General features: G+C 42.0%; 2 protein-coding genes across 8 annotated transcripts in view; one reads left to right on the forward strand and one right to left on the reverse strand.

Annotated features, from left to right (window-relative positions):
• The window catches only part of ZC3H11A (zinc finger CCCH-type containing 11A), a 28015-nt gene extending 7293 nt beyond the window's left edge, over positions 1-20722 (reverse strand). The window contains exons 1-17 of one of the 7 annotated variants that reach the window (XM_035121403.2): positions 20518-20722; positions 16721-16774; positions 15677-15881; positions 15281-15400; positions 13154-13277; positions 12041-12241; positions 11115-11231; positions 10379-10459; positions 9609-9710; positions 8424-8480; positions 7872-7967; positions 6760-6825; positions 3640-4143; positions 2759-2832; positions 2021-2333; positions 571-743; positions 87-151 (exon numbers count right to left, since the gene is read on the reverse strand). In XM_035121403.2, the coding sequence (XP_034977294.2) occupies positions 87-151; positions 571-743; positions 2021-2333; positions 2759-2832; positions 3640-4143; positions 6760-6825; positions 7872-7967; positions 8424-8480; positions 9609-9710; positions 10379-10459; positions 11115-11231; positions 12041-12241; positions 13154-13277; positions 15281-15400; positions 15677-15730 (2147 nt within the window). In that variant the 5' untranslated portion in view covers positions 15731-15881; positions 16721-16774; positions 20518-20722. Of the gene's footprint in view, positions 1-86; positions 152-570; positions 744-2020; positions 2334-2758; positions 2833-3639; positions 4144-6759; positions 6826-7871; positions 7968-8423; positions 8481-9608; positions 9711-10378; positions 10460-11114; positions 11232-12040; positions 12242-13153; positions 13278-15280; positions 15401-15676; positions 15882-16720 lie in introns of all 7 variants that reach the window. The other 6 variants (XM_035121400.2, XM_035121406.2, XM_035121401.2 and 3 more) reach the window with 6 other exon arrangements.
• Positions 20723-20853: 131 nt separating this feature from the next.
• SNRPE (small nuclear ribonucleoprotein polypeptide E) lies at positions 20854-25444 on the forward strand. Its single transcript, XM_035124132.2, has 5 exons — positions 20854-21080; positions 21749-21775; positions 23295-23357; positions 24099-24177; positions 25176-25444. Exons 1-5 carry the CDS (start codon positions 21027-21029, stop codon positions 25229-25231), a joined length of 279 nt encoding a protein of 92 aa, XP_034980023.1. The 5' UTR covers positions 20854-21026; the 3' UTR covers positions 25232-25444.
• Positions 25445-27695: the final 2251 nt, after the last annotated feature.

Here is a 27695-nt window from a genome sequence, read left to right on the forward strand (position 1 = left end):
GTAAACATTCAAAGTCAGCTTGCACAACTGTTCCAAGAGACAATCTCAGTGACATATAATAGGGTTACAGATAGATAAATAATTACCTGTTAGGCTGCACTCTCTCAGGAACAGCGGCTTCTGTGACTTCTGGAAGAGCAGGAGCACTTGCCTAAGAGAGGGGGGGGGAGTTTGCAACAGGTTTTTCTCTCTCCATCATCATTATGCTGTTTTAATTCTTACTCTTATTCAGTGCTGTCAACTTTCCCTTTTTTGCGGGAAATTCCCTTATCCAGCGCCCTTACTTTCATATCCGGGAGTTGACAGCACAATAGGATTTCCTTATCTTCAAATCCAGAGGTTGACAGCTATGATTTTATTACTCTCCTCTTATTCAAAATAAGAAATCAGACTCCCTCAAGTTAATCTTTGGTACTTTCCAAAAGATGATTGGTCACTTAGCACTGTAAATGTACCCCCCTCCAAAAAAAACCCCCACCCCTGCTACTTATCTCAAAGTGCAAAGTTACAGCACAGGCTAAAACTTTCAGCTATCAGGTAGTCTACAACATCATGAATCAATCTTCTTACCAGGACTGTGTTTTCAGATGGGTGCTCCTTTGTGTTTGCGCTTGGAATGAGACTCAGAGGCTTCACTGCAGCAATAACAGAAGGATGACTCTCCGACGCTTTGCGCTTCAGTGCCTGCTTTGCTCGAGACACAGGCTTCACCCCAGATGGCTTCACATTCACTTTTGGTTTGGCTAGAATATGAAAAAGCAAATAAAGGTTAGTCTGTGAACACAGAATGGCTATGTTACTCTTCTCTCTCCCTTTTTTCCAGAATAGCATATTTTAAAACCAAAAACAGCACTTCTCTTCCTCCGACATCAGACCTGCAATTATGAAAAGATTCAGTGCTCTTTGCATACGGCAGTTCTTTATCTACATAAAAAATGCAGCATCCTGCAAAGGGCTTTTTGACCTATTGCAGACCCTCCAAGTGTCCCTATTTTCCAGAGACGTCCGTGATTTGGAGAAGCTATCCTGGTTTCTGATTTGATCCTGGTGTTATACACTGGAATGCCCTGCTTTTCCTTAGAATGTCCCTATTTTCACTGGAGAGATGTTGGAGGGTAGATCTGACCCCTGAGCCGTCGGAAGGCAATCCTGTATAGGGAAATTTTAAAAAAATATTTAATGCTTTATTATGTTTTTATATATGTTGGAAGCTACCCAGCATGGCTGGGCCAACCCAGTAAGATGTGGGGGGTATAAATAGTAAAAATATCTTTATGGAATGGGACGTCCCTATTTTCATCAGAGAAATGTTGGAGGGTATGCTATTGCAACTAGGACTAAGAATGTGTCTTTGCAACAAGTGCAGAAGCATAAAATTGGGACGTGTTGGACAGTGCCCAGATATAATGCTATCAAATCTCTCACATCCAGAGATTGTCTAGCAGTAAGTGAGAGAGAGCAAGTGCAGCTTCATGCCATATACCAAGAGGGGTCCAGTTACCTGGCAAAGCAGAGTCGCCAGGACTTCCCAGAGGAACTCTGAGGTTTGGATTTGTCCCTCTTGTGCCTTTGTCTCAGGAGTGATGCAGTGGATATTTGTGACTCACAGCTTAAATGAACATGGCAGTTTGATAGTATGAGATAGAAAAGGCTCCGATTTCCATAGGCATTAAAATAGTTACAGCTGTTGCCCAGATTACATTTTGAAGCAACTGGGAACACACATGCTATCTCAGAGATAGATGAAAGCTCAATGTTTTGCCAATTCCAGAGTGTGTGTATCAGTATTATGCAAGAATATTCATCCCGTCCCTTTGCGCCTGAGACATGTAAGAGGAATGTAGGAGTATGCTTAAGAATACACACCTTGTTACTTAACTCATGGGGCAATGCTGAAACTTAAAACAAGGAGGAATTATCTTGATGGCAGAAATTTAATAGCCTCTTGTTCTACCTCTTATGAGCAGCTTAAGGAGGCCTTTCTTTGACTCTTGATTACCATCAAGGTGTTGCTGTTTACCTTTAATCTTTCGTTCTACAGGCTGAGCAGAAAGTCTCGACTCCTCTGACCCCACGTTCTCTGGCACTGCCTCCTGGGATCTCACCAACAACCTCTTTGTATGTGGACGGCTTTTCCCTGTTGTCACTACAGGATTTTTCGCCCCTGGGGTCTTCCCTTCTGCAGTTTCTTCCCCAGCAGATGACACGGTCACTTGCTCCTCCTGGGGCTTCCTCTCTTGCTGCTGTTTTAACCGTTGCTTCTCCTTCCTTATCTCCTCCAAGCTCTTCACTTGGACTTTAGAATGTGAATTGCTCATGCTATCATTCAAAGGCTGAGTAGACAATGAGAAATAAAGGGGTTAGAAAACAGGTGCTTCCTAGGGAAAGCCCCCCCCCCAAGAGAGAGATTTCAGTATCTTGACATGCTTCCTTGGGTGGCCTGGCTCTGGATAGTGCTGAGGGTTTAGATCAGGATTTCCCAGGATTGCCCCACTGTGTTTCTTGGTGGCGTGATGTGCCCTTCATAATAGGCTGTCAAAATATATTTTGCTGAACTTTGGCCCAGAGCTGATTAGCTAATGGGATCTAAATGGGGCTAGAAGGGTGAGAAAGCAGGGTTTGTATATCATGTGACAGCCAGTCCTGACATAGATATCTAATGGCAGTTTCCAAAGATGCTAGATGATAATGAGCATGCATCAGTATCAAGGCCTGTTTTTCAACATACAATGTATTGCATACCAAAATGAAGACTTACCTTCACGGTGGCATCTGATATAAAAGTTCTTGGAGAGGACTTCAGCTCTGGTTGTTTCTTTTCTCTTCCAGGAGCTGTTAAAACACCACATTGATCATTCTAAAAGGAGAATTAACTCTCCTGAGGCACAGCTATTTCCCACATTAGGTAAATTAGGTGGGTGAACACCACACTCAGCAGTCTTCTATCTTGCTTGAAATGCTTGCTACCTTCCAACACCAAGGTCCATGAAGCACTACAAGCAAGGTAATTGATCTCAATTCCTCAATTTTTGAGGAACACATCCTGCCCAGACACATCCTACCCCATCGTGAACTAGGAAATGTGCATAATGGTGACATGCCAACAGACTGAATTATCCAATGCCCTGACGAATGATCCAATGCCCTAGAAGTAATTCCAGCTGAAAATACTTGTTTTTTCCCCAGAAATATTTGTTCTGGCATTAGATACAGGCTCCTACAAAGTGAACTGGAAAGAGTACCCCCACTGCTACTTGAATTTATGGTCAAATTAAAATGTGCAATCCCATTTGCTGAAATACTGAGAAATGCAGGAAGGACACTTGCAGGGCAGGAGAAAGAATGCTTAACATTGCCAATACTCTCCTCCTATGAATACCGTACCCTACTCATGCTTTTCCCCTTCCCTTACTCTGAGCTCATTTCAGAGTCGTGTGTGGCAATGGGGGGACATCAGCACACTACAGTATGTTCTGCAGCTGAAGTTCCTGATATTGCTCTACCCTACGTTCCAGCAGTCAAATTGATTACAAGTATTTATACCAATTTCATCATTTATAAAAAAATCTGCTTTGACGTGCCTTCTGAATATGAGTATTTAGAAGTAAAATGGTGCTACAAACAAGACATGCATAGTACCTGTTGGCTTTGTAATGCATAACTGTCTCCTCCCAACTGGAGTTCGCTCAGGTTGCACCTGCGTCTTTGAGGTGTTTTCCCCACTTTGCTGCATTCGGAGGGCTTTTTCCTGCTTGATTTCCTCTAGAGTTTTGATGCGCACCTCCCTAAAGTCCTTAGCTTTGTCAGAAGGCTCCTCCAGCTTTCTTCTGCTGGAAACAGCTGAAACCAAGGAGCTTTGCTTCTGGGGCTCACCCTCATGCTTTGGTCTGGCAAGGCTCTCTTTTTCAGCTTTTATCCGCTCCTCTTCCATTTGCCTCTGCTTCTTCTCAGCCAGGACCTCTGAAAAGGTTTTGATCCTGATGGCAGGAGACGGTTTTGCTACTGCATTGGGATCATCAATGGTAAAGGTTACTTCAACCTTGGGTTTGGGATGAATTTCTCCCTTTCTTTGGCTAGCCTTCTCCAAACGGATTTCTTCTAGTGTTTTCACACGAATTTCGCCTGCTGGTTGGGCAGCATTCTCTACACCACAAACAGAAAGCACAATGAAAAAATACCCCATAAAATTAGTTTGCATTTTTATGTTAGTCAAAATGTCAACTGTTCTAGGCTCCATATACTTTTGCTCCCAAAATATGCAGTATCACTCTGAGAGTTTAACAATCTGCTTCTTATCCACCAACCTCATTCTAAATGGGCTTCCCTCAAGATGTACATGTCGTATTTCAACCCTTGCCAGTTTTTTGCATACTGAAGTAGATTATCCAAGTCAAAAAGTGAGCAGTATGTAAAACATTGCTGAAGAACTAATGCTGAGAGCAAGATCTCATTCCATAAAGGAGCTCTAAAATCAGGAGGTAAGAAAAAGAACAGTTGCAGGCTGATCTTTTTGTGACTTGGGGCTTTTATAGATTTTAGCCTTTTATATATTATTATCACATTAAACTCTGAGGTTTACTTCTGAGTACCGTATATGCTGGCGTATAAGGCGACTGGGCGTATAAGACGGCCCCTTACTTTTCAAGTTAAAATATAGAATTTGGGATGTACTCCAGCCCTTTTTTGGCGGGGAGGGGAGGGGAGGCTGTCTTCTCCAGCACTCAAGTCTGCAGCCGGGGAAATGGTGGTTTGTTTGTTTGCTTACCGTGTTTCTCATATTATAAGACATGTCTTATATTAATTTTTTCCTCAAAAAAACACGACATGGCTTATTTTCAAGGGATGTCTTATTTTTTAATAAAGTGCACGCGGGCGCTGTTTGCCGGGCTTGTCAAGCCCAGCAAACAGCGCCCGCCGATCTTCGGTGACAGGCGGGGGTGGGGGGATAGCGGAGAACGATCTCCGCTTCTCCCCCACCCCCGCCTGTCACACAGCACAGGGCCGAAGATCGGCGGGCGCTGTTTGCCGGGCTTGTCAAGCCCAGCAAACAGCGCCCGCCGATCTTTGGTGACAGGCGGGGGTGGGGGGAGAGCGGAGAACGATCTCCGCTTTCCCCCCCACCCCCGCCCATCACACAGCACAGGGCCGAAGATCGGCGGGCGCTGTTTGCCGGGCTTGTCAAGCCCAGCAAACAGCGCCCGCCGATCTTCGGTGACAGGCGGGGGTGGGGGGAGAGCGGAGAACGATCTCCGCTTCCCCCCCACCCCCGCCCGTCACACAGCACAGGGCCGAAGATCGGCGGGCGCTGTTTGCCGGGCTTGTCAAGCCCAGCAAACAGCGCCTGCCGATCTTCGGTGACAGGCGGGGGTGGGGGGAGAGCGGAGAACGATCTCCGCTTTCCCCCCCACCCCCGCCCATCACACAGCACAGGGCCGAAGATCGGCGGGCGCTGTTTGCCGGGCTTGTCAAGCCCAGCAAACAGCGCCCGCCGATCTTCGGTGACAGGCGGGGGTGGGGGGAGAGCGGAGAACGATCTCCGCTTCCCCCCCACCCCCGCCCGTCACACAGCACAGGGCCGAAGATCGGCGGGCGCTGTTTGCCGGGCTTGTCAAGCCCAGCAAACAGCGCCTGCCGATCTTCGGTGACAGGCGGGGGTGGGGGGAGAGCGGAGAACGATCTCCGCTTTCCCCCCCACCCCGCCCGTCACACAGCACAGGGCCGAAGATCGGCGGGCGCTGTTTGCCGGGCTTGTCAAGCCCAGCAAGGAGCGCCCGCCGATCTTCGGCTCTGTCCCCCGATGCGCTACGGCTCGGGGAAGCAGGCAGGGAGCTCCTGCTGAGTCCCGCGCCTTCGCCTCTCGCTCGGTCGGGGCTTCGCGATAGTGCTTATTTTCGGGGTATGTCTTATTTTTCACCAACCCTTTGAAATCCTGTCATGGCTTATTTTTTGGGGATGCCTTAAAATATGAGAAACACGGTAGTTATTGAGAGGGGGAAAGAAGCCAGAGAGAGGAGAGATAGAGAAGCAGAGACATCGAGCAAAAGGGGGGAAAGAAACCATAGAGAGGATAGCGATAGAGAGGCAGACATCGGAGGCTCACACAGCCAGCGAAAGACGCTGAGCAGCAGTGAAAGAGAGAGCGGAGAGAGAGACAACGAGGCTGGCTCAGTGAGCAAAAGGGGAATAGAAGCCAGGGAGAGGGAGAGGGAGAGAGGCAGAGACATCGATCAAAAGGGGGGAAAGAAACCATAGAGAGGATAGCGATAGAGAGGCAGAGACATCGGAGGCTCACACAGCCAGCAAAAGACGCTGAGCAGAGCAGTGAAAGAGAGAGCGGAGAGAGAGAGACAGAGAGATCCCTTTGCTTTGCGCTGACAAAAAGAGAAGAGGCAGCAGCTTGACACCAATGAAATACACAAAACTGTATCTCTGCGCTGATCCAGGTCACAAAGCCATGAGGGAGCCATTCTCCCTGGCGGGGAGCAGCCCCCTCCCGAGCGCGCTTCTTTGCGTTCATATGGTCACTGCATACAGTGGGGATGCAGCCGTTTTTGAGCTCCCCCCACCGTCTGCGGTGACCGCAGATTCTTGGACCCGGCGTATAAGACGGGCCCCCAACTTTTGAAAAAATTTTCCTGGGTTCAAAAGCCGTCTTATACGCCAGTATATACGGTAGCTTGGATTGCACTAAGGCAAAGATCCACCTGCAATAAATAGGGAGAGGATATCCCAAGGTACTCCAATAAAACCAATTGTTACCTGTTTCCATATTGTTCTGCTCAGATGGTAATCCTAGTCTCTCTTTAAGTGACAAGGGAACTTGTACTGCAGAAAGAAAGAATAAAATGTGAAGGAAGTTACACAGAAGTCTCCTGTTTTGTTCTCCTACAGCAATCTTCCTAGTGCCTTGGACTACAACTCCCATCATTCCTGACAATTGGCCATGCTGGCTGGAGCTGAAGGGCACTAGGTTGAGGAAGCTGATCTATGGCTTCACACAGAAAATTGTTTCATATGGCTTGCTTCACCCACCAGCCCAAGGAGTCTTCATAAGAGAGATGTTTCCAGATGAAGAAATGTGATGGGAGAAAGACTTTACACTGGCCATCCGGCAATGGCTTTTTCTACCTGCCTTGCCCCACCCTCCAGCCCTAGGAGCCTTTCCCACACCATGACTTTGAGAACAGCAGAAGCACCTGGGAAGAGAGGAGTTCCAGGGTATTTTTAAAATTAATTTTATAATTTGACAGACCTTGTTTCTCAATTTGATCCTTTTACATGGTTTTGTATGTTTTGTAGCATTTTAAGCATTGTGACTTGCCTTTATTTAATTGATTACAGTTTAGTAATTCTTAAATTTGATAGTAGTTGTTTATTTTAAAGTTGTGTTGTTATTATGACTTTTTTGTATTGGATCAGATTGTTATTAGGTGTATGATCTTTGCTGTCTATTTTGTTGTTTATTCAGCTTGTAAACTGCCTTCTGTATAGTAAAATAGAAAGGTGGTATACAAATTAAAAGATACTGCATGTTTCCTGCAATTCAACAAGAACCACAAATGAACTGCAAATAGATCTACTATTCTTCAAAAAAAATGGAAAAAATCTAACAAAGCATTACATTGTATGTGCTGTGCACAGATCACATTGACTATGGAATTTGGACTACTTTGTGTACATTACTGTATGGAGACAGCAAACAAGATTTTTGATACAAACAACTGTTAATATGGCCTTTACATTATATGCATTTGATTCCTCATCCCTGATAAAAAGAGGAGTTTCATTGACATTTTAGAACAATTTCACTTAAACAGGCTTGTTGCACTACAAAAGAAGTATAACACATTTTACTATTTAAACAAACCTACCTCTCTTTGGTATTTTGTCTGCATTCTCCAAGGAATCTATTTTCTTTCCCAGTCTTTCAGCAAGGCTACGTTTTAGGGGGAGGCCACCCTCAGAAACTAACAAGAAAAAGATTATTGTCAGGCTTTTGTTTTTTTAGTTTTCAGCTATGCTTGCTGCTTTTAGTGGCAATTACATCCGCATCAGTATTATGATACTGAAAGATACCTTTAGTGAACATTTTGCCTAGAAAGATAGGGACACACACACACACACACTGTGACAGCACAAGAAGCAGATGAGTGGGATAAGAACTGATACCGGTCTAGTTTTTACACAGCTCTCCACTGAAATGTCAAGAAAAATGAAAATCCTCCTTGCCACAGATTCTATGCTGTGCCATAAATGGCATATACTTTAATACAGTCATTTAATAAGTCATCAAGGTTCAAAAACAGAAAATAAAAAATGTACCCATAATCAGAACTTTTGTGCACGTATGCACATATGATGGAAAAGAATGGATAAGGCTGATAGAGGAGCAGGGTTTTTAAATTATACATGCTGGTTCTCACCATTTTTCCGTTTTCCCAATCTCTCTGCAACAGTCAATCGAATCTGAGGCTGTTCACCTGACAAAAATTAAGAGCAAGCAACTTTAACAGATGTCTGAAGTAAACCAATTGCTTTAATATGTGTATTATTATGTAGAGGTTTTTCCATGAAAAACTGTTATACAACAGTTTATTTACTTGCAGTAGAACCATCATTTGACCAGAAGATTAACACATGCAAATTTAGTTGTTAAGTACGTTCAGGATACTCAACTCCTCAATGGGATCCACCCACACAATGGTAAAGCAGATTGCAAGCTAAAATGCCTAGATTCAGATTATCCAGATAAGATTCAGAAAAAGATTCAGATAATAATCAGATTCAGATAATTGCTCACTATCACATGTCTTTCACCTTTTGTCAAACAAACAGGACAGGGTGAGCAAAGGTGAAAGAGGCAGGAAGATCACACATGGCAAGTCTTTCACCCTCTTATTAAACAAACAAATGGGATGGCCAGTTTATCCCATTTCTCACTATTCTTAAAATGGTTATAGAAATTGTAAGAATCACTAATTTCACAGCCCCTCCCCTCTCAATTACAATGCATTGGCAAAAAAAGGATATAAAACGACCATTAGATGAAAAGGTTAGCTAGCTCTCCCAGCTCCAATACAACAGAACTTACCCAGCACTTCCTAGGACTCTGCACCCTACTGCTTTGCTTTAAGGACAGGTATACTTTCCTTTTCCCTTTCCCTTCTTGTGTGGGTTTATGGCAAAATTGTCACCTTGCTTATGTAGGTGTTAGAATAGTTAGGGTCTTTTCTGCTCTTTAATTAAAGTGTGTTTGTATTGTGATTTGCTACCCACTTAGACTGTAGCTTTGCTGTCTAAAGCAGCATTGTATATAAATTCTGCAACTCCTGATTTATAAAATAAACCAAGCTTCCTTTATTTCTTTGCGAGGGCTTCTTATAGGAATAAGATTAAAGATTAACACACATCCATAATAAGTGCACGTCATAACTCCAGCAAAAGATCCTAAACCTCTCAGCAGTGTGTATATGAACCTACATGAGTGCTATGTGAGTCCAGATACACACATTGTAACATTGATGCTAATCAATAAAGAGGAAGGACATTTCCAGAAATGCCACAGGTACCAGAGCTGATGAACTGAATACAAACAGAATTACGCTTACCTGGCTTTGTAGATAAAGTTACAGTTCTGACCACAGTCCGTACATTTTCTTTTTCTGGGCCTGGATGGGTCTGAATCTGAGCAGAAACCTCAGAGGGGTTGTCTGAGAAGAGCAAGACAAAGCTATATTAAGCTGCAATGGTACCACTATTTGGCATTTCATGAATTTGTGGTTGAGATGCAATTTGAATATGAGGCTTCTAAGTTCACACTCTTAGCTACTACACAATGCCCACTGTAATACATTGGTGCCTTGGGAAAAGTCCAATCCAAAATTCTTTTTTTCTTTGAACAATCATCGAACAACCTCCATTAGCCGCCACCCCAACATTTAATTGCTGTGATTAAATTGTAGGGCACAAAACTGCTGACTCAATGATCACTGGGACATCCAAGGCTACACATAGGATAGTGCTGAAAGTATATAATAAATGGAAATTCATGAGATGACTAATGAAAAAACTTGTAAAAGAAAATGAAGCTACACTGTGGAATGTGTTGCAAAACAGATACTTTGGACAGTTTTCTACTTTATTATAAATACTTTGCAACTAAGGTGCCTAAAAGCAGACATCTTTCCAGCTAGTGTTATATACAATTCCTACTTGTATATAAGAACAATATATAAGAACAAACTATGAGAACAAAACATTTGCATTTGCAAGACTCTAAACAAAAGCAAGCAACAGCCCACCCTGGACTTCTAATAATAGACAAATATCCTCCCAATGAGGGTGTGGAATATCCTCACAATTACAAAGGTCAACTCACCACCTTGCTGCTTTGATTTTTCCTTCATTTTTTTTGACTTGATCTCATCAAGGGTTTTGATTCCAAAATTCAAATGATCAACTGCAAAATGTGAAAATCTGAGTAAGCAGATAAGTTTCTCTCAAATATGAAAGGGCAGAAAACAAGCTCAAAGTTAAGATAACCTGTGGAAATTTATTCCAGGGGTGAGAACCTGTGGCCTTCCAGAAGTTACTGAGCTATGTTGCCCATCACATCTGAGGTGCCACAAGCAAAGTTTTTAGCTGTGTTTACTCTATAAAAGTATAATCAATATGCTAAATTAGATCACTCTCTGGGGCACCAGCAAATTTTCCAGTGCAAACTGAACATTTTCTGGTGCACATTCCTTTAAATATGCATAGGAAATACTTCCAGAAAACTTTCCAAACACTTCCTGTGGACAAAAAATGTTTGTTTTTTTTTGTTCCCATCTTTCTGCATAGCTCCTATATCCTTTCCAGTCTCTATACCCCATCTACCTTCCTGCACCAGCACACTACAATGTCCTTCCCTCCAACACTTGATTTTTTAAAATAAAAAAACAGCATTTATGAAAACATACTCTGAAAATCTTCAATTGCAATAACTGAAATATAAACACACACTGAAGCAAATAAACAATCCAACCCAAATGCTGAATGCGAATATCCTTGGCCCAAATCCCTTGCTAAGGGTCCACTCAGTTGCTTTTGAGCATATTAGTTCCTACCGTTACCTTGTTTTGTGCTACTTGCTGATTTCCGAGTAGAAATTACCCGCAATCCATTAGAAACCTCCGCAGAGGGTTGTTGAACAGGCATTTTAGATTCATCACCTTCTTCCGATAATTGATCTGAAAGAAGTAACATTGCTACTTTGAGTCCATTCCTATTTATTCAGAAGCCCACTATGTTCAGTGAGATAGATTCCCAAATGTGCATAAGTCTTAGACTGCTTTGATTTATACCCATATACCTGGAAGCAAGCTCCACTGAAATATGCCAGACTTAATTCTGAGTAGGCATGTATAAATTAGAACTGTGAGTCAAGTAAAACTTCATTTGGATTGTCAAGTAAGATCAGTACAACATGCAATTAATTAATAGGTAGATAAAGGATCTATGATTTGCCAATTGCTACTCTCAGATGCTATAGGGTGGAAACCTCCCCACTCCATATGCTCCAGAGGATTGGAAGAAGCACCAGTGAAATGTTTCAAGGTGCTGGGATAATGCTAGGGTTGCCATATTTCAATAAGTGATAATCCGGAGGGGGGGGGGGGAGTTGTTGAGCTTGGAAGTTTTTGAGCTATTTCTGAAGAACATATGCAAAAACAACACTGCTGGTTGTCAGCAGACATACGTCTGGATTTCCCCGGACATTTTGCCAATTTCTGCCCAGACACTGCTTGTAGCTGCAGTTTTGGGGGTGTGTTCTGGAAATTCCAGACATATGGCCACCCTAGATAATATCCAATACCATCACCTGCTTTGACTTATTTGTTGTTTTCATCTTGATTTTTTAATTTACTTTAATTTTTATGTAAGTTGTTAGGCATTCTGAGAATCTTCAGGATGAGAAGTGGGGTATACACTGAAGCAATGACTGCATTAATGATACAACAGAGAAGCATCATGCTTTAAGGAACTATATTTTGCTCACCATCATCATCTTCATCATCATCCGCAGCATTGATAACAACTGGTGGATGAGTGGGGCTTGGTACATTTTCAGAACTTTCCACCTTCATTACCCCACGCAGCTGAGGAGATGGATTGGACTGAACAGAAAGTTTATTCTGTTGCAATGAAATCTGTATAGCCTTCATCTCCTCTTCCGTAGGTTCAGGCATGTTTAGAACAGCTTTAAACAAAAATGCACAAGAACATATAAACTACGTTGAAAACCATTATTAATAATATATAGGTACTGTATCTGATCCATCGTGTGTAAAATCCCTCCAGTAATATCAAAATCATTCTGCAAAGGATTGTGACCAATATTAATATAATAATTTTATTGATACTTAATGGCTACCCTAGCCTCATACTATTTCTATTTGGAAAAAAACTCCAGTAAGTGGTGGCCTTATTCCATCTTGCTTACACACACATCTACACTAAAGACCATTCTTATGGATCAGATCTAGCATTCTGAAACACTGGTCATCTAATGCTTCTAGGAAGTTAACCATGAAGAAAGGATGGTGAAAGAAATTGCCCTGTTGTATGTTAAATACAAACAAGTCAGCTATTTGTCTGAACGAGTTTCCTAAATGGTTATAACAATTTAAAAATGGAGAGGAAGGGCTGCAGGGTTTGTGGTTAAAGTTATGTAATCACTTTTCAGAGTGCTATGTTCACACATATGTCTTCAAGCTGCTAGCAGGACAAGTGTGGGGAACCTTTGGCCCTCCAGATGTTGTTGAACTACAATTCCCATCAGCCCCAGCAGGTGTAGCTAAAGGCCAGGGAAGTGAGTTTCATTCCAGCAACATATGGAGGGTCAAAGGTTCCTCACACCTTCGGTTAACAACAACAAAAACAATGTTGTGAAGCATCCACCTGTGTGCAATAAAGAACATGGCCCTGCATAACCTGTATCTACTGTATTGCTGCTGGATTTTTTTGATGCACTGCTGGGGGTGGGGTGGGGGGGAGTCAGGCAAGTATGGCTTTCCTTACAGCACCTACAGAAACGTGGAAGTCTGAAGAAAGAATGCAAGATCTTTTGTAGATAGGTAGGGACATGCCAAAAGGTGAAATTACAACTCACTCTTGCTTGGAGGTAAGAAAAGCCCATCCACAAAACGTCCCTTGTTGTGGTGGAATGCACAGTTCATCTTCTGACAGCCCACTGGCTGATTCTCCCAAAAGCATGGGATCTCACTGCGTTTTTTCTGAAGACAAAACATAGGCTGTAAGTGTACACTAGGAACAACCTGCAAGTCCACAACATAAGTTAGTAACACACTGAGATGGTATCAGCAACATGACTCGACATCCGTAGGTTTCGACTTACGAACGGGACAAATGGCCGTACGCTAACAAAGTTTTCTACATCCGAACGGAAACCGTTGGCGGCTTTTAATGCTGTTTCCTCAACTTACGAATTTTTTAACGTGGTTTCCTCGACTTACGAATTTTTCCGAATATTTTTTTTCCCTATGGGAAGCCGCGTTTCGACTTACGAGCTTTTCGACCTACAAATGTGTATTCGGAACGAATTAAGTTTGTAAGTTGAGGGACCACTGTACTTAATTACAATGGCCAGGATCCCAAGGGATGCAGTGTTTGAAACTCCCATTGTTCTAGGCGCATTTTGCAACAGGGAATTTCATTAGCACGAGCAGTTTCTGAGCTCTGGGCGCAGATTTCAGATTAAAACTGCACAGTGGAAGGAAAGGGGGATCCTTTTCTGCCTCCCCACTTCCAGCCACTTTCTGAAGACTGGAGAAGAGACTGACTTAAGAATATTAGGGGGGTGGGCAGGGGAAGCATGGCTTTGTTTTTTGCAGTCTTCAGGTGAGGACTAGAACATGTGAAAAATGAACAAAAGATTTTAGCTGCAGTTCATTCATTTTCAACTTTGTATTCTTGTTATTAAAAAAGCATTCCTAGACGTTCCGTTGTTGTGCCCATAACCTAGGTTTAAGGTGCCATTTAGCTCCTAGCTTTCATATCTCAGTTTCTAACACTGGCTCCATGTGGAGTTCCACTCATGTACACAAGCTGTGCCAGCAACCTCTCTCTCACCCCTTGAAAAGCAGCCCTTCTGAGAAATACATACCATCCAGATGCATGCAATGTAGCATAAGAGATTCAGAAGAGGGGAGACTGAGCAACACACATACAATGCATATGTGAAACTGCTTTCACTCACCCATAGGCTTTTTGGATCCTAGCCCATTATTATATTTCAATTTTGCCTTCCTATATCCTACATGATATCCTCTTTTCCTTCCAAATCCTACTGCCTGTCACACCTTTTGATAAGATAGACTAATTTTATGTTTACTCCACTATTGTTTAAGAATAGGGAATTATAGACCCTTTTGGTATTCACTGTTAAAAACAATCATTGTTAAAAACCATATATATTCCGTATAATCCAGCGTATAAGACGACTGGGCGTATAAGACGACCTCAACTTTTCCAGTTAAAATATAGTTTGGGATATACTCGCTGTATAAGAAATACGATCCAGCGTATAAGACGACCCCCAACTTTTGAGAAGATTTTCCTGGGTTAAAAAGTGGTCTTATAGGATAGGTCCTGATATCACATTTATTGTCCACACAGGTCACCCTGTTTCTTTCCAAGTACATTCTCATGTGTGCATAGTATGCAAACCAGCTAATGGGTTACTGGCAGAAATGACTGTGGGACACTAATTGTGGCCACAATTCATGCATTACATTTCTACAAGCTACCTCATACTCTGAAAAAGGTAGGACATGGTGGACAAGGGAAAAATATCTAAAACAGAGTTCACATGTTTCTTCCCTCATTTTTGTAGCTTTAATGTAAAAAAACACATTAGTCACCATATAATAAACCAATCCAAATAATAGCACCCCAAATTCGAATCAAGCTGGAAAGGTGCTTAGAGACTAAGAAACCCATGCTGGTTGTCTAAACATTTGAATCTCAAACTACTATGAACAGTTTCTTCATTTATAAGTGTGTGTGTGTGTTTGTAAATATTTTTCCGAAGCAAGGCAGGAGTTACCAAAATAACCTTGCAAACTTTAACAAACTAACAACTTGATAGCTCTAAATCATGCCTATGTCTTTATAGTTTTTAGGAAAACGTTCTATGCAAAAAACACTACACTTCAACAATGCACACAGATATCAAGAGTAATCACACTGCTAGACTATATATTGAGACAATACTTACATCAATCTCCATGTGTCTAAATCGGCAGACGCTTCTGAAACATCGCTGCTCTTGCCAGAGCGCACAGACCGTTTCATTCCCCAGGGCAGCTTCACAGTGACGGAAGGGGCAACTGTCACCCTATGGAGAATGCAATATGGTCTTGGTAAGCAATACATACATTAAAAATCTGGCTAATATAACCAAGGTTTCATTGAACTGCATTTCCTTTGCACAAAAGCAACTTTAAAGGTTTTACTACAACTTAGTAAATATTAGCAAATTTGGCTACCAATAAAGTCACTAAAGGGAGGGAAGGATGCCTTGACTGCAGTCTATTGGGTGTATCAGGTTACATTATACTTATAATACTGCGAGCATGAATAAAGAAGACTAGAGGACAGGGGAAATACAAACCTTGGTACATGTGGAGTAGAAATAAAAGTAACAATCATCTCCTTGGTTAGACATATTCGGCTGAATCTTTATTGGGAGCTTATGTCGGAGAGACTGGTGGCTGAACAGAGGTTTACTATTCTCTCAGTGATGGCTGATCAGTTTGGTTTAACTGGCAAAACCTTCTATAGGCTGGATTTACTGGTATCTTCTTTAAAATATAATCCTGGAAAGAGGAGATGAAGGAAAATAAAAAGAAACCACCATGTTACTCTTTTTTATTTCAATGTGACATAATAAGTTCCAAACCCCAGTAGGTTAGGTAAACACATTCCACATTTATATATGTTATGAAAACTGGTTCCCAACTTAAAAACAAACCACATAAATCTACCCTCCAGTTTCCTGACATCCAATTTCTTTACATCATAGTAAGAAATATTAAAGCGGGGGTAGCCAACATGGTACCTTGCAGATGTTGGACTACAACTCCCATCAACCTCTGGTCAGCATGACCAATGGTGAGGGACAAGAAGAGCTGTTGTCCAGCAATATCATGAGGGCAAAATCCAGAAATATAGAAGTTTCATATTTGGCAACAAGCAGACAACACACATTTAATATTTTGGGAAGCTCAATTCCTATACCACCACCACTTTTTTGCTGACTGCTTAAAACAGATGGATGAGGTGAACTAAAAAGAGGGGATGCTGAGATTGGGACATGAGTCAAGTTGAATAATCAGAACATCATTTGCATATGCTATTGCAGAAACCTTGGCCACTGGGTGAAAACTGCTGCCAGCTAGTCATTTGATAACCCTTCAAATTTTAGCAACTGCTAAGATATATCTTAAGCACCTGTTGAATTACAGTTCACACACTAAACCAGGCATCCCCAAACTTCGGCCCTCCAGATGTTTTGGACTACAATTCCCATCTTCCCCAACCATTGGTCCTGTTAGCTAGGGATCACGGGAGTTGTAGGCCAAAACATCTGGAGGGCCGCAGTTTGGGGATGCCTGCACTAAACCTTCCCAAATGAATACACTTTTCACTGAGATACCTTGGTAGGTTCAGCATGTAACTCTGTCTTCAAAGACTTCCAGTTATTTTTCTCCTGTAGGTCGAATCAACACTCAATCGATGAATTGATAATAACGGGATAGAAAGACTTTTCTTCCTCACATTTCCAAGGAACACATCTCATTCTCATTCAAAATTCAGACAGGGTGAATTACAACTACTGGAGAAAGCAAGTCCATTTGAATGGTCAGGAAGACTGGAGATAGTGAAGATTAATTGCCTCTTCAAAATAAATAGTTCATTTAAAGATGAACTTGTGTTTCAAACTGGCTGCAAAGAACATCCATCTTCCACAGCCGAAAAAAATTAACTTTTTAAAAATTAAAACACATTTTTCAATTTCTGGTCTTCAAGATTTCTTCCACCTATTGGAAAAAAGGAAAAATCTTCCCCGATCTTTATTAAACTGTATAGTTAAAAAAAATACTTCTATGTATAAACACAGATATGTATATACACATAAGTATTCTTAAATACATTTGTGTTTATACATGCAACAATGTATACACAAGCATGGTAGGTAAGTTTAAAGATTGAAATTTTGCAACAGAATGTTTCAAATTCCGGGAACTAAAAATAAATTTCCATACAAATTTCAGGCCAATAGTTTCCCACATAAGCATGAACACAAATAAGTACATAGACATGGGGTGTACACATGATGTATAGAGCACTAAGAATGATTTTCAGACAAATTGGGATTCAATTAATTTTTATGCAGAAACTAACTGCATGATGCAGTTTAAAAAGCAACAGGCTTAGTATACAAAATCAAGGCAATTGTTTGATTTTGCTGCCTAAATGTTAAATTTGTTTTGTTTTTTCTATACCTAATTTTGCTCAGTCCCCTAAACATCACTGCAAAGATACACCATAAGTCACTGCTTTTCAGTGATAAGGTTGAAAGGATGCAGCAGGTCCAACATCCTAGCAACCAACAGTCACATAGTCTTCAGTCACATAGTGACCAAAAAGAAAATAAAGAAATTGTTGATCCCTCTTTCAGAAATGCAATTTTGAGTATGGTATATATTCCGTCTTTCAAATTGAAGAGTGAAAGGTTGGAAAATGCTAACATATTTTGGGGGGTAATTTTTGGCATGGTATTTCACCCAACTCTAAAATAGAGGGGGGAAAGTATTTTTTAAAGGGAAAAAAATAGTAGTCCATGATGAATTTTACACAAGCGGAAATTATATATATATATATAACTACAATTAATTTTCATTATTAGATTCTCACCCAGTTTATTTATTTATTTATTCAAACTTGATTTGCTTGCACTAAATGATATTGGTGCTTCACATTATCAAATTCTGCAATAAGGAGAAAGATTCTGTCAAATGCACAATACCTCTCTTTGCCATAATCAGCCCACATTTAGTGACAACCAAACTATCCTCTTGGGGGGAAATTGTGCAAATACACCCATTATAAGTAGCAAATTAACTTTAGGTTATTTCCTTTCTGTAGCCTTTTTTTATAAAAAAAAAAACACTCCCTGAATACAAAGTTCATTCCTGTACATACTACCTTAAGGCACACAAAAATTTGGTTAATTAAACTGCCTATCCCAATTTAAGTACATGTTATAAAGCAGTTTGTATATTATCTGCCATTAGCTGCACATCCAGCTCTGAGAACAATTATTAACTTCATTCATTATTTCACTGTTTTAATATATAGGTGAAATCCAAGAACTGTTGGTGTCTTTCACCAAAATATAAAAACCAGCAATTTTTAAAAAGCAATTAAGAAAAGGCGGTTGTTTTTCCATTCCCCCCACCCCTCAGTAAAAATAATGTGCATAGCTCTGATAGTAGGAATAGTAATTGAAAACCAGATTCTCATGATGATGCTGACACCCTTGATAAAGCTGAGCAGTTTTGTGTTCAAATCGTACAAAAGCTTTTCAAAAGTCAACTGATGGTGGGCTAACTTTTGAGCTTATGTGAGGGGAAAATGCAGTAGAATCACAGAACTGTAGAGCTGGATCACCCCCTGCAATACTCCCTTCTAGGAATGTAAACTGAAAGGTTTAGGCACAGGAACAGAAACTTTCATACTGTATTCTAATTCCTGTTCATACAGTGTCACATTATCTCCCTCGCTCTGATTATCAAGCATACAGTTACCATCCCTGTATCATTGCAGACATTGAGAGTATATGTTCACAAGACACTTTGAAGGTCAAAAACCAGCTAGTGCTAATGATGGATAGTAAAGAGCAGCGTTTTCATATGCACTTCACATTATCTTGAAGCACAGAACAGAGATTTTATTCACTGTTCTCTTAAGCACCTCTCCATTTCATTGCAATGAGTAAGCACCATGCATGCCAAAGCCAAATGCCTGAATGAACATAAGTATATAAAGGAGCCATTTCCATACTGTCATTGTCAAATTCTGAAATGAGCTTATGTTCAGAGGCCAAGAAATTTGTTGTTCATTCTGACAGCAAGGTAGAAGAATGGCAGTTGAGGTAATTTATGACCACTTGGGCCAATGCCCACCAATTTCTCAGCTTCCCCTATCAACATATGGGTTTCTGTTAACTAAACCACCTAAATCCTGTCCTTCCATACTATGATCTTTTTGCATGTTTTGAAAGGCACATGAATAGGATAAGCACCTCTAACTACAATAGCTTTAGGAAGTGCTGTCCATCTTTACTGCCATCTGTGCCAGACTCTGCACTGGGAGAAAACAATGTACTGTACTCTTCGGTATTAAAACTGCTGCATCTTCTTGTATCAGAAAGACGGGGGAAATTAACAGACAAAATTAGTAGGTGCTCAATGCACAGAAAAACTTTATTACAATTATTATAGCTAATTCAAGTTTCAAAGGGTCTGCAGTGGGAAGAACAATTACCTAGTTTCAAACTGGAAATACTGCAGATATTTTGATTATAAAAGGTATTTTATGTCCTCTGCAACCATTGATCACCCCCATCTTCATTAAAGTAGTCGTCTCTATGCTGCCTAGCAATAGCATGCAATGGCAGTTATATTTTTCATTGTGTTTAAATGGATTATCTCATGACATTATATTCCTAAAACATACTAGATGCACAGCTCAATCTTGGAGTGCAGCATGCACCAATGACAACAATCTGTTTTGGAAAAGAACCTCAAATGCCACCAGCTAAATGCCATGATAATCAGAGACTCTTTTTTGTCAACCAGAATTACTGTACTTCCTGGTTTTGCTATTTTTCAGCGTACTACTGAATTGCAATGCCAGAGAGTTCTGTCACATCAATAGCACTAGAAATGGCAGATCTTGGCTTTATTTTATTTCATTAATTAAAAAACCCACTATTATTGAAAATCCCGCACTGTGGGATTTCCTTTGCCCTAGTTTTCTCATCTTTGGGATTAGGCCAGTTAATCCTAATGCCCTTTCCTAGATGGCCGCAAGGATCTGGAAGAATGGGAGGGAAAACCGAATTATCTAAACAAATCTTGAAGAGCAGAAAAACAATCGCTGTGGGAGGGCCGGGAAATAAATAAATAAATAATGCGGGGGCGTACGGACGCCATTTATATGAAACGCAAAAGGAAGCAGAAAATGGAGTTAATTTAGGGGCAACCATAGGTAAAATAAAATAATCATAACGAAGCTGCCGCAGTCTCGGATAGGGACTGGCAACGGGCCGTTTAACAAAAGGAAGAACGAAAATTTGAAAACAAAGAGGCCCTAGGCGGCGGCCTAGGAAAGCCGCCTCGGCCAGGGGAACCTAGGGAATCCTATGCGAGGAGGCGGCCTTTATACCTATATAAGGCTGAGGGAAGGGGACTCCGGGCCCTTGTCACCCGCGCGCAGGAACTTTACCGAACCCCGAGAAGGAGTCGCTGTCGAAGTCCTCGAGCCACCGAGCTCCCTTCTCTCTCTATCTCTCTCTTTTCTGGACGGCAGACAGAGTCTACTTCAACGAAACCGCTGCCCTCCTCGAAGATGGCGCCTCTCACCAGGATCGGCCGACCCTGCCCTCAAGCGTCATGGCGGACGGGGCGGAAGAGGGCGGGGCGCTTGCGCGATTGGCCCTTTTCGGATCACGCGGGCGCCGCTCTCTCAGTCTCGCCATTGTGATGCAAAAACAAACGGCTGCCGCGCAGCTTCCTGCCTTGCGCCGGAAGTCCTTTCAGCTACGTCGGTGGAGCGTCGGCCCGCGCGCGTGCGAGGGATAAAGCGAGAAGGGAGAGGAGTTGACCGTTGGCTGCCCCGTCCCGCCTAAGTAGGGCTCATCCTGTCGGAGGTCGTTCTCAGCCCAGCTGCCGGCCATGGCGTACCGTGGGCAAGGCCAGAAGGTGCAGAAAGTGATGGTGCAGCCCATCGTATCCTCCTGTGGCTTTCGGGAAGCGAAGTAGGCCAGGCGTGGGAAGGGGGTTGTAACGGGGGAGGGGGAGCAATGGCGCCCAAGAGAGGTGTCCTGAGATTCGTAGGGCGGTGGGTCGTCAAGGGGGCCCTAAAGGGAGCAGAGAGAGCGGCAGCCGCTTGGTTTCCATTTGTGTCGCGTAGAGTTGCAGGTCGTTGGCCCGGGAGATTTGGGTTCAAATCCCCAGTTACCAGTCAGCAGTAAAAATGGACCGGTTCCACGCTGCCAAGCTAACCCGCCTCACAGTGCTTTTGGGAGTGGCGTTGAAAAATGTGGGTAGCCTTGAAATTCACTTGAGTAATAATAATAATATTTTTATTATTTATACCCCCGCTCATCTGGAAAGCGTGAGGGGGGAGGGCAGACTATAAATGCTGGCAAACAGATTAGACGTGTGGGGAGTAGATAAAATGCGGCTGAAATTCGACCCAGAAAGCAGCCAAATGTTCACAAGGATCTTCCAAAGTAAATTGGGATGGTTTTGATTAGAAACGGCAAGGCATACTAATTCGTGGTGGCTAGCCTGTTGAAAGTGGACGTGGCGGTTCTAATGCCACTGTCAAAATTGGCTCGCTTGGTGCTGCTTTATGTATATGTATGTGTTTTTCCTTAAGCCACTTCTTGCAGAACCTCATCTTCAGATACCTACAGAATGTAAGTAAACACAACTTGGGATTTTTTCTCCTTAATAATGAATTTGAACAAGTAGTGATATTCAGTATAACTTGTGGGTGACGAGCAAATGGCTAGGAGATCTGGAAATTTTTATTGTTATAAAATAGTCAGGGTGTGCTATTTTGCTTTATTATTATTATTATTATTATTTTATTTATATCCTGCCCATCTGGCTGGGTTTCCCCCGCCACTCTCGGCGGCTTCCAACAAGTAACAAAATGCATTAAAATATCACAGATTAAAAACTTCCCTAAACAGGGCTGCCTTCAGATGTCTTCTAAAAGTCTGGTAGTTGTTTTTCTTTTTGACATCTGGTGAGAAGGCGTTCCACAGGGTGGGTGCCACTACCGAGAAGGCTCTCTGCCTGGTTCCCTGTAACTTGGCTTCTCGCAGTGAGGGAACCGGCAGAAGGCCCTCGGCGCTGGATCCCAGTGTCCGGGCTGAACAATGGGGGTGGAGACGCTCCTTCAGGTATACCGGACCAAGGCCGTTTAGGGCTTTAAAGGTCAGCACCAACACTTTGAATTGTGCTCGGAAACGTACTGGGAGCCAATGTAGGTCTCTTAGGACCGGTGTTATGTGGTCTCGGCAGCCGCTCCCAGTCACCAGTTTAGCTGCCGCCTTCTGGATTAATTGCAGTTTCCGGGTCACCTTCAAAGGTAGCCCCACGTAGAGCGCGTATATAGTCTGTATTACAAGGTCCTGGTGTGAACTTTTAAAAGGAATGTGGCAGGCAAACTTTTACCTCACTTTCCTGCTGTTCAGTGAAAGCTAGGAGCTAAATGGCACCTTAAAACCTAGGTTATGTCCTAATTTGAACACTGCCCATCCATTTCCATGGCCTCTGTTTATGGCATTTTAACTACGCTGTAGGATTGAGTAGCTTTTAAAAAGACCAGTGCAAATGTAATTGGGTCTTTAAAAATTGATGTTTCGTTACTATGCCTAGAAATGCTGCAACATGTATAAAGTATTACCTAGGCTCTAGGAAGGTTATGCCGTATTATTAAATGTCTTGAGAAACTTTTTGTCTTGAATAAACCATAAACATTTCAGACAAATATAATGTTATGTACCGGGTAGTGCTTCAGTGCTTCAAAAAACATGGTTTGGAATAAGACATCCATACATTTTGGATTGGCTTGGTACGAATCCATGATTCAGGCTCACACTTTCTGAATATGCACAGGATGTGTGTCTAATGTCATGCTGGGTTTTGGAATTTCTACCTTTTCTAAAGCCAAGTATGATTTGGCAGCCCTTTGTTCTTCATGTTTACCAGAGGACACTAGACTTTGGAGCAGGTGGAAGGTTCTTCAAAGCTTAGTGTTGTGTTAGATGTATCCTCCCTCAATTTCTCTGAAATTTTGGAAGGTGATTTATATACTGTTGGGTGCCTACCTTGCTAGAAAGCCTTGGATATCTTCAATAGGCAACTAAATTTGTGGAAGCCTGTTTGGAACCATTACCAATACTTCCTTTACTATTTACTTTGCAGAGGTCCAGAATTCAGGTGTGGCTGTATGAACAGGTGAACATGAGGATAGAAGGCTGTATTATTGTGAGTATTGTCATCACTTTTCTCTCTTTTCTTTCTTTCTTCACACCCACCCACACTATCAGAATCAAACCACCCACATCCTAAAATCATTTCTTTGAAAATGATTCCTACTTATTTAATTTTCAAGTAACTTTAGCTTCTTCACCTACTAACATGAAACATGTTGTATTGTAAATGATCATGCCTTTGCATGATTCACAAGGTTGTATAATTGTGCTTGCCTCTCTTGCCATGGCAGATTCATTTGGTACCAACTTTAAATGCCAAGTTAAAGCTACTTTATGTGGGTATCGGCAGTTTATAAATTCAGTTAATAATAATGAAAACAACTGAAAACTGTTTTGCATTTTTAATGCTGCTTCTGAGTTATTTAGTTTATTGAGTTTACACTGCTCATTTTATGATTTTAAATTTTTTACTTTATATTTGTAACAGCATCTTTATGCCCTCATTACATTATCTGAGAGCACAATTAATTCCTGACATTAAGTCAGAAAAGTCTTGCATGTCCAGCTTTGAACTTTTATTTTAGTTTAATTGTGTCTTGTTTTGGAGGTTTGTGTTATAGTTTTGGCAAATTGGGTTATGCACTTTTTTACATAAAATCAGGCAACATGTGATGATGTTAACAAGCTGTCTGAATTCACCACTGGGATATATTGCTTTATTTCCTACCTGCTCACGTGTTCTGCTTTCCTTAAAACAACGTGAAGTCATAGGCAACTGTTTTCACTTACGCAGGGATTTGATGAATATATGAACTTGGTTCTGGATGATGCTGAGGAGATTCACTCCAAGACAAAATCAAGGAAACAGCTGGGTGAGTGTTGAGGACACTATTCCCTTTTGTCATTAGCAAATGCAATTGTACTTTCCATGTTTTCCATGAAAAACTTATTTGAAGGTTACATCTAGTACAGATGTTCCCTTCCAGATGGGTTTTAGCCACTGGGCTTTCACTGCCCTTCTATGCCTGGATTTTTACTGTCTTTCTGCAAATTTCCTAGTGGGCTGGGTTTCAACCACCAAGTATGAAAAAGAGCTGACTGTTGCCTGTCAAATGGGCATGTTCTTTCTCCAGTGTCCTATTATGATCTTAACAAGTGGTAAAGAATTACGTTTTAATACTACTGTGAAACTATTATGAAATTTTTATTAAAGGGTAGTAGAAAAATAACATGAAAAGGAAGAGTGACTGCTTTTTATCTGTAAATATTACCTACTTTATTTACAGTTCATCTTATCCTAGGGTGTTATTTGAATGTTTTTGGATAGCAAATTAATGCTGTAATTGAGGGCATGGAAGAGTTAGGCCATAGAAAGGGAAAAAAGAAAGGATTGATGCTGTACAGTACTGTATGTTGCCACCCTTGCCAATATTTTTAGTACTGATTATGCAGTTTAGATCAGTCTCTCTCAACCTTTGGTCCCCAGGTGTTGTTGGAATACAACTCCCATCATCCCTGACAGTGGTCAATGCTTGCTAGGAATGGTGGGAGTTGTAGTCCAGAAACATTGGGGGGACCCAAGGTTGAGAGAGACTGTGTAGATATATGACAAATGTAACTGAAGTGGGTCAGCTGGTAAAGCGTGTCACTCTTAATCTCAGGGTCGCGAGTTCGAGCTCCACATTGTGCAGCCTGCATTGCAGGGGATTGGACTAGATGGCCATTGTGGCCCCTTCCAGTGCTACAATTCTATGAATCTATGAACTGAAAACTGGATTTAAGATGTTAGTAGAAAAGGGGTATGATGTTATCAGAAAAAGGGCATCTTTTTTACTCCCATAGATCTAATGGCACTTTTTTTTCATTCCAGGTCGAATCATGTTAAAAGGAGACAATATTACTCTTCTACAGAGTGTTTCTAGCTAGAAATAGCTATTGAGTCTGTTTTGCTTATTATTTTACTCTTTAAACCTATAGAAGAAAATATGCAGTGGTTTAATGGTATCACTCCCAATTCTACCATTGGTGTCTGAAGAGTGAAGAATGAAGCCAGTTACTTAATTTGTGCTTGCATAATTTTCAATAACTTTTCTACATTGGTGTTGAATTGTTCTTTATAAATAAAACTTTTTGTTAGTACATCTTTCTTACTTATTATCCATAGCACCTGTTATAGAAATCTTGAAAGTTCTATAATGATACAGGAGAAAACAAACTGTTCAGCCCAAATTACAATGTTACCTTAGCAATAAACTTTTAATTAGAAGATACTGACAACTTTCCCATCAACATTTGGGAGTGTCTTTTCTGATTGGCTCCCTTAATTTAGTCTACTTCCCCTGGTGAAAATATCTTATCCTGCTGTTGCTTCATTTCTCAGGCAACTATAGAGTATACCCCACTCTGTTTCCCTTTTTTAAAAAAAATATGTCTTGTTCTTGTGGGTAGGTAGTGTTACGAGTTTGGCCTGTTAGGTGCTGTGCCAAGATCCTTCTAGTTCCTGGATCTAGCAGGGATTCACATTGCTGAATTAGTCAGACAAGGGCCATAAAGGCCCTAAGTATAGATCCTTAAGGCAACAGAGGAAGTCGCTCTGTGCCAGAGGTTAAATGGGTAGGCCGGCCACCCTCAGCTGTCTGGTGGTTAGAAAGACAAAGGGCAGAGTTGAGGTGTGTGAGCTAAAAGCATACAGATGCCAGAGAGAGATACAGATGCCTGATTTCTGCTGGAATCCAAGCCTGTGGCCATGGGAGAAGCAAGATCCTCTTAGTATTAATGCTGTGAACCCCTCCATCGTAGGTTCAGGTTGCATATATGTGTAAATAAACCATATACCATAAAGACACCAGAGTCTCCACTGTGCATCATTCCAAAGGAAACAAACCCTGGGCAAGCACCTAGAACCCCTGGAAACTTGCACTGCTCAGAGATTGGGATGGTGTGCAACTATCAATATGAAGCCACTGAGCAATTCATTTAGAACTGTGATTCCCAATTAGTGGTCTGAAGACCTCAGGAGTAACCCATCCAGGGGTTCCATGGCACCATTCACAAAGCAAAAACTACCATAAAAAGTAAAGGACCCCTGAAAGTTAAGTTCAGTCACAAACGACTGGGGTTGCGGCACTCATCTCGCTTTACTGCCCGAGGGAGCCAACGTTTGTCTGCAGAGAGTTTTTCAGGGTCATGTGGCCAGCATGACTAAGCCGCTTCTGGCGAAACCAGAGCAGCACACTGAAACGCCATTTACCTTCCCGCTGTAGTGGTACCTATTTACTTGCACTATGACGTGCTTTCAAACTGCTAGGTTGGCAGGAGCTGGGACCAAACCGGGAGCTCACCCCATTGCGGGGATTTGAACCCCCAACCTTCCAATTGGCAAGCCCAAGGCACAGTGGTTTACACCACAGTGCCACCCACATCCCCTAAAAATACCATTATTGTTTAGTCGTGTATGACTCCATGACCCCATGGACCAGAGCACGCCAGGCACTCCTGTCTTCCACTGCCTCCCGCAGTTTGGTCAGACTCATGTCGGTGGCTTCAAGAACACTGTCCAACCATCTCGTCCTCTGTCGTCCCCTTCTCCTTGTGCCTTCAATCTTTCCCAACATTAGGGTCTTTTCCAGGGAGTCTTCTCTTCTCATGAGGTGGCCAGAGTATTAGAGCCTCAGCTTCACAATCTGTCCTTCCAGTGAGCACCCAGGGCTGATTTCCTTCAGAATGGATGGGTTGGATCTTTTTGCAGTCCACGGGACTTTCAAGTCTCCAGCACCATAATTCAAAAGCATCAATTATTCGACGATTAGCCTTCTTTATGGTCCAGCTCTCACTTCCATACATACCATAGAAATACAAAATTTTGAAAAGTAAGGGGTCCATGGCTTGACTTTTGAAAAATTTGGTCCATATTCCTTAGCTAGTTGGGAACCACTGAATTTAGAAAATTTGGGGCAGTGTGTCTTTAATATGCTGGCAACACTCAGCTGTATTTGTCCGTAGCATCTGACTCAAGAAAAAGTGGGCTAGATGAGGGTCTATAAACTCAGGCTGAATTTTGCTAAGATGAAGACGGGTGAGTAGTTCCCAGGCCTGGGAGTTAGGAGCTGCACTCCTGAAGGAATATGTGTCGTGGGGGCGCTCTTTGATCCATCTCTCTCACCGGGGACTTGGGTGAACCCTGTGGTGAAGAGCACTTGTTACCAGCTTTGGCTGGTATGTCAGCTACACCCTTTCTTGGACAAGGATATCTTAGCCACTATGATTCAGGCATTTCTAACCTCATGATTAGACTAGTGTCATGTGCTCTGTGGGGCTTGCCTTGGAATTGGTCCAAAAGCTGTGGCTGGTGCAGAAGACTGCAGCCAGGTTGAGTGAAGTATGTGCACAT

Source organism: Zootoca vivipara, chromosome 7, assembly GCF_963506605.1.
Source record: "Zootoca vivipara chromosome 7, rZooViv1.1, whole genome shotgun sequence".
Lineage (NCBI taxonomy): Eukaryota > Metazoa > Chordata > Lepidosauria > Squamata > Lacertidae > Zootoca > Zootoca vivipara.

What these genes read in the sequence shown, in the direction of transcription:
- SNRPE (XM_035124132.2), top strand. Translation starts at nt 21,027, where the DNA reads ATGGCGTACCGTGGGCAAGGCCAGAAGGTGCAGAAAGTGATGGTGCAG. An exon ending in TCTTCAGATACCTACAGAAT is followed by an intron (nt 21,776 to 23,294) that starts GTAAGTAAACAC and finishes TTTACTTTGCAG; the next exon opens with AGGTCCAGAATTCAGGTGTG. An exon ending in AAAATCAAGGAAACAGCTGG is followed by an intron (nt 24,178 to 25,175) that starts GTGAGTGTTGAG and finishes TTTTCATTCCAG; the next exon opens with GTCGAATCATGTTAAAAGGA.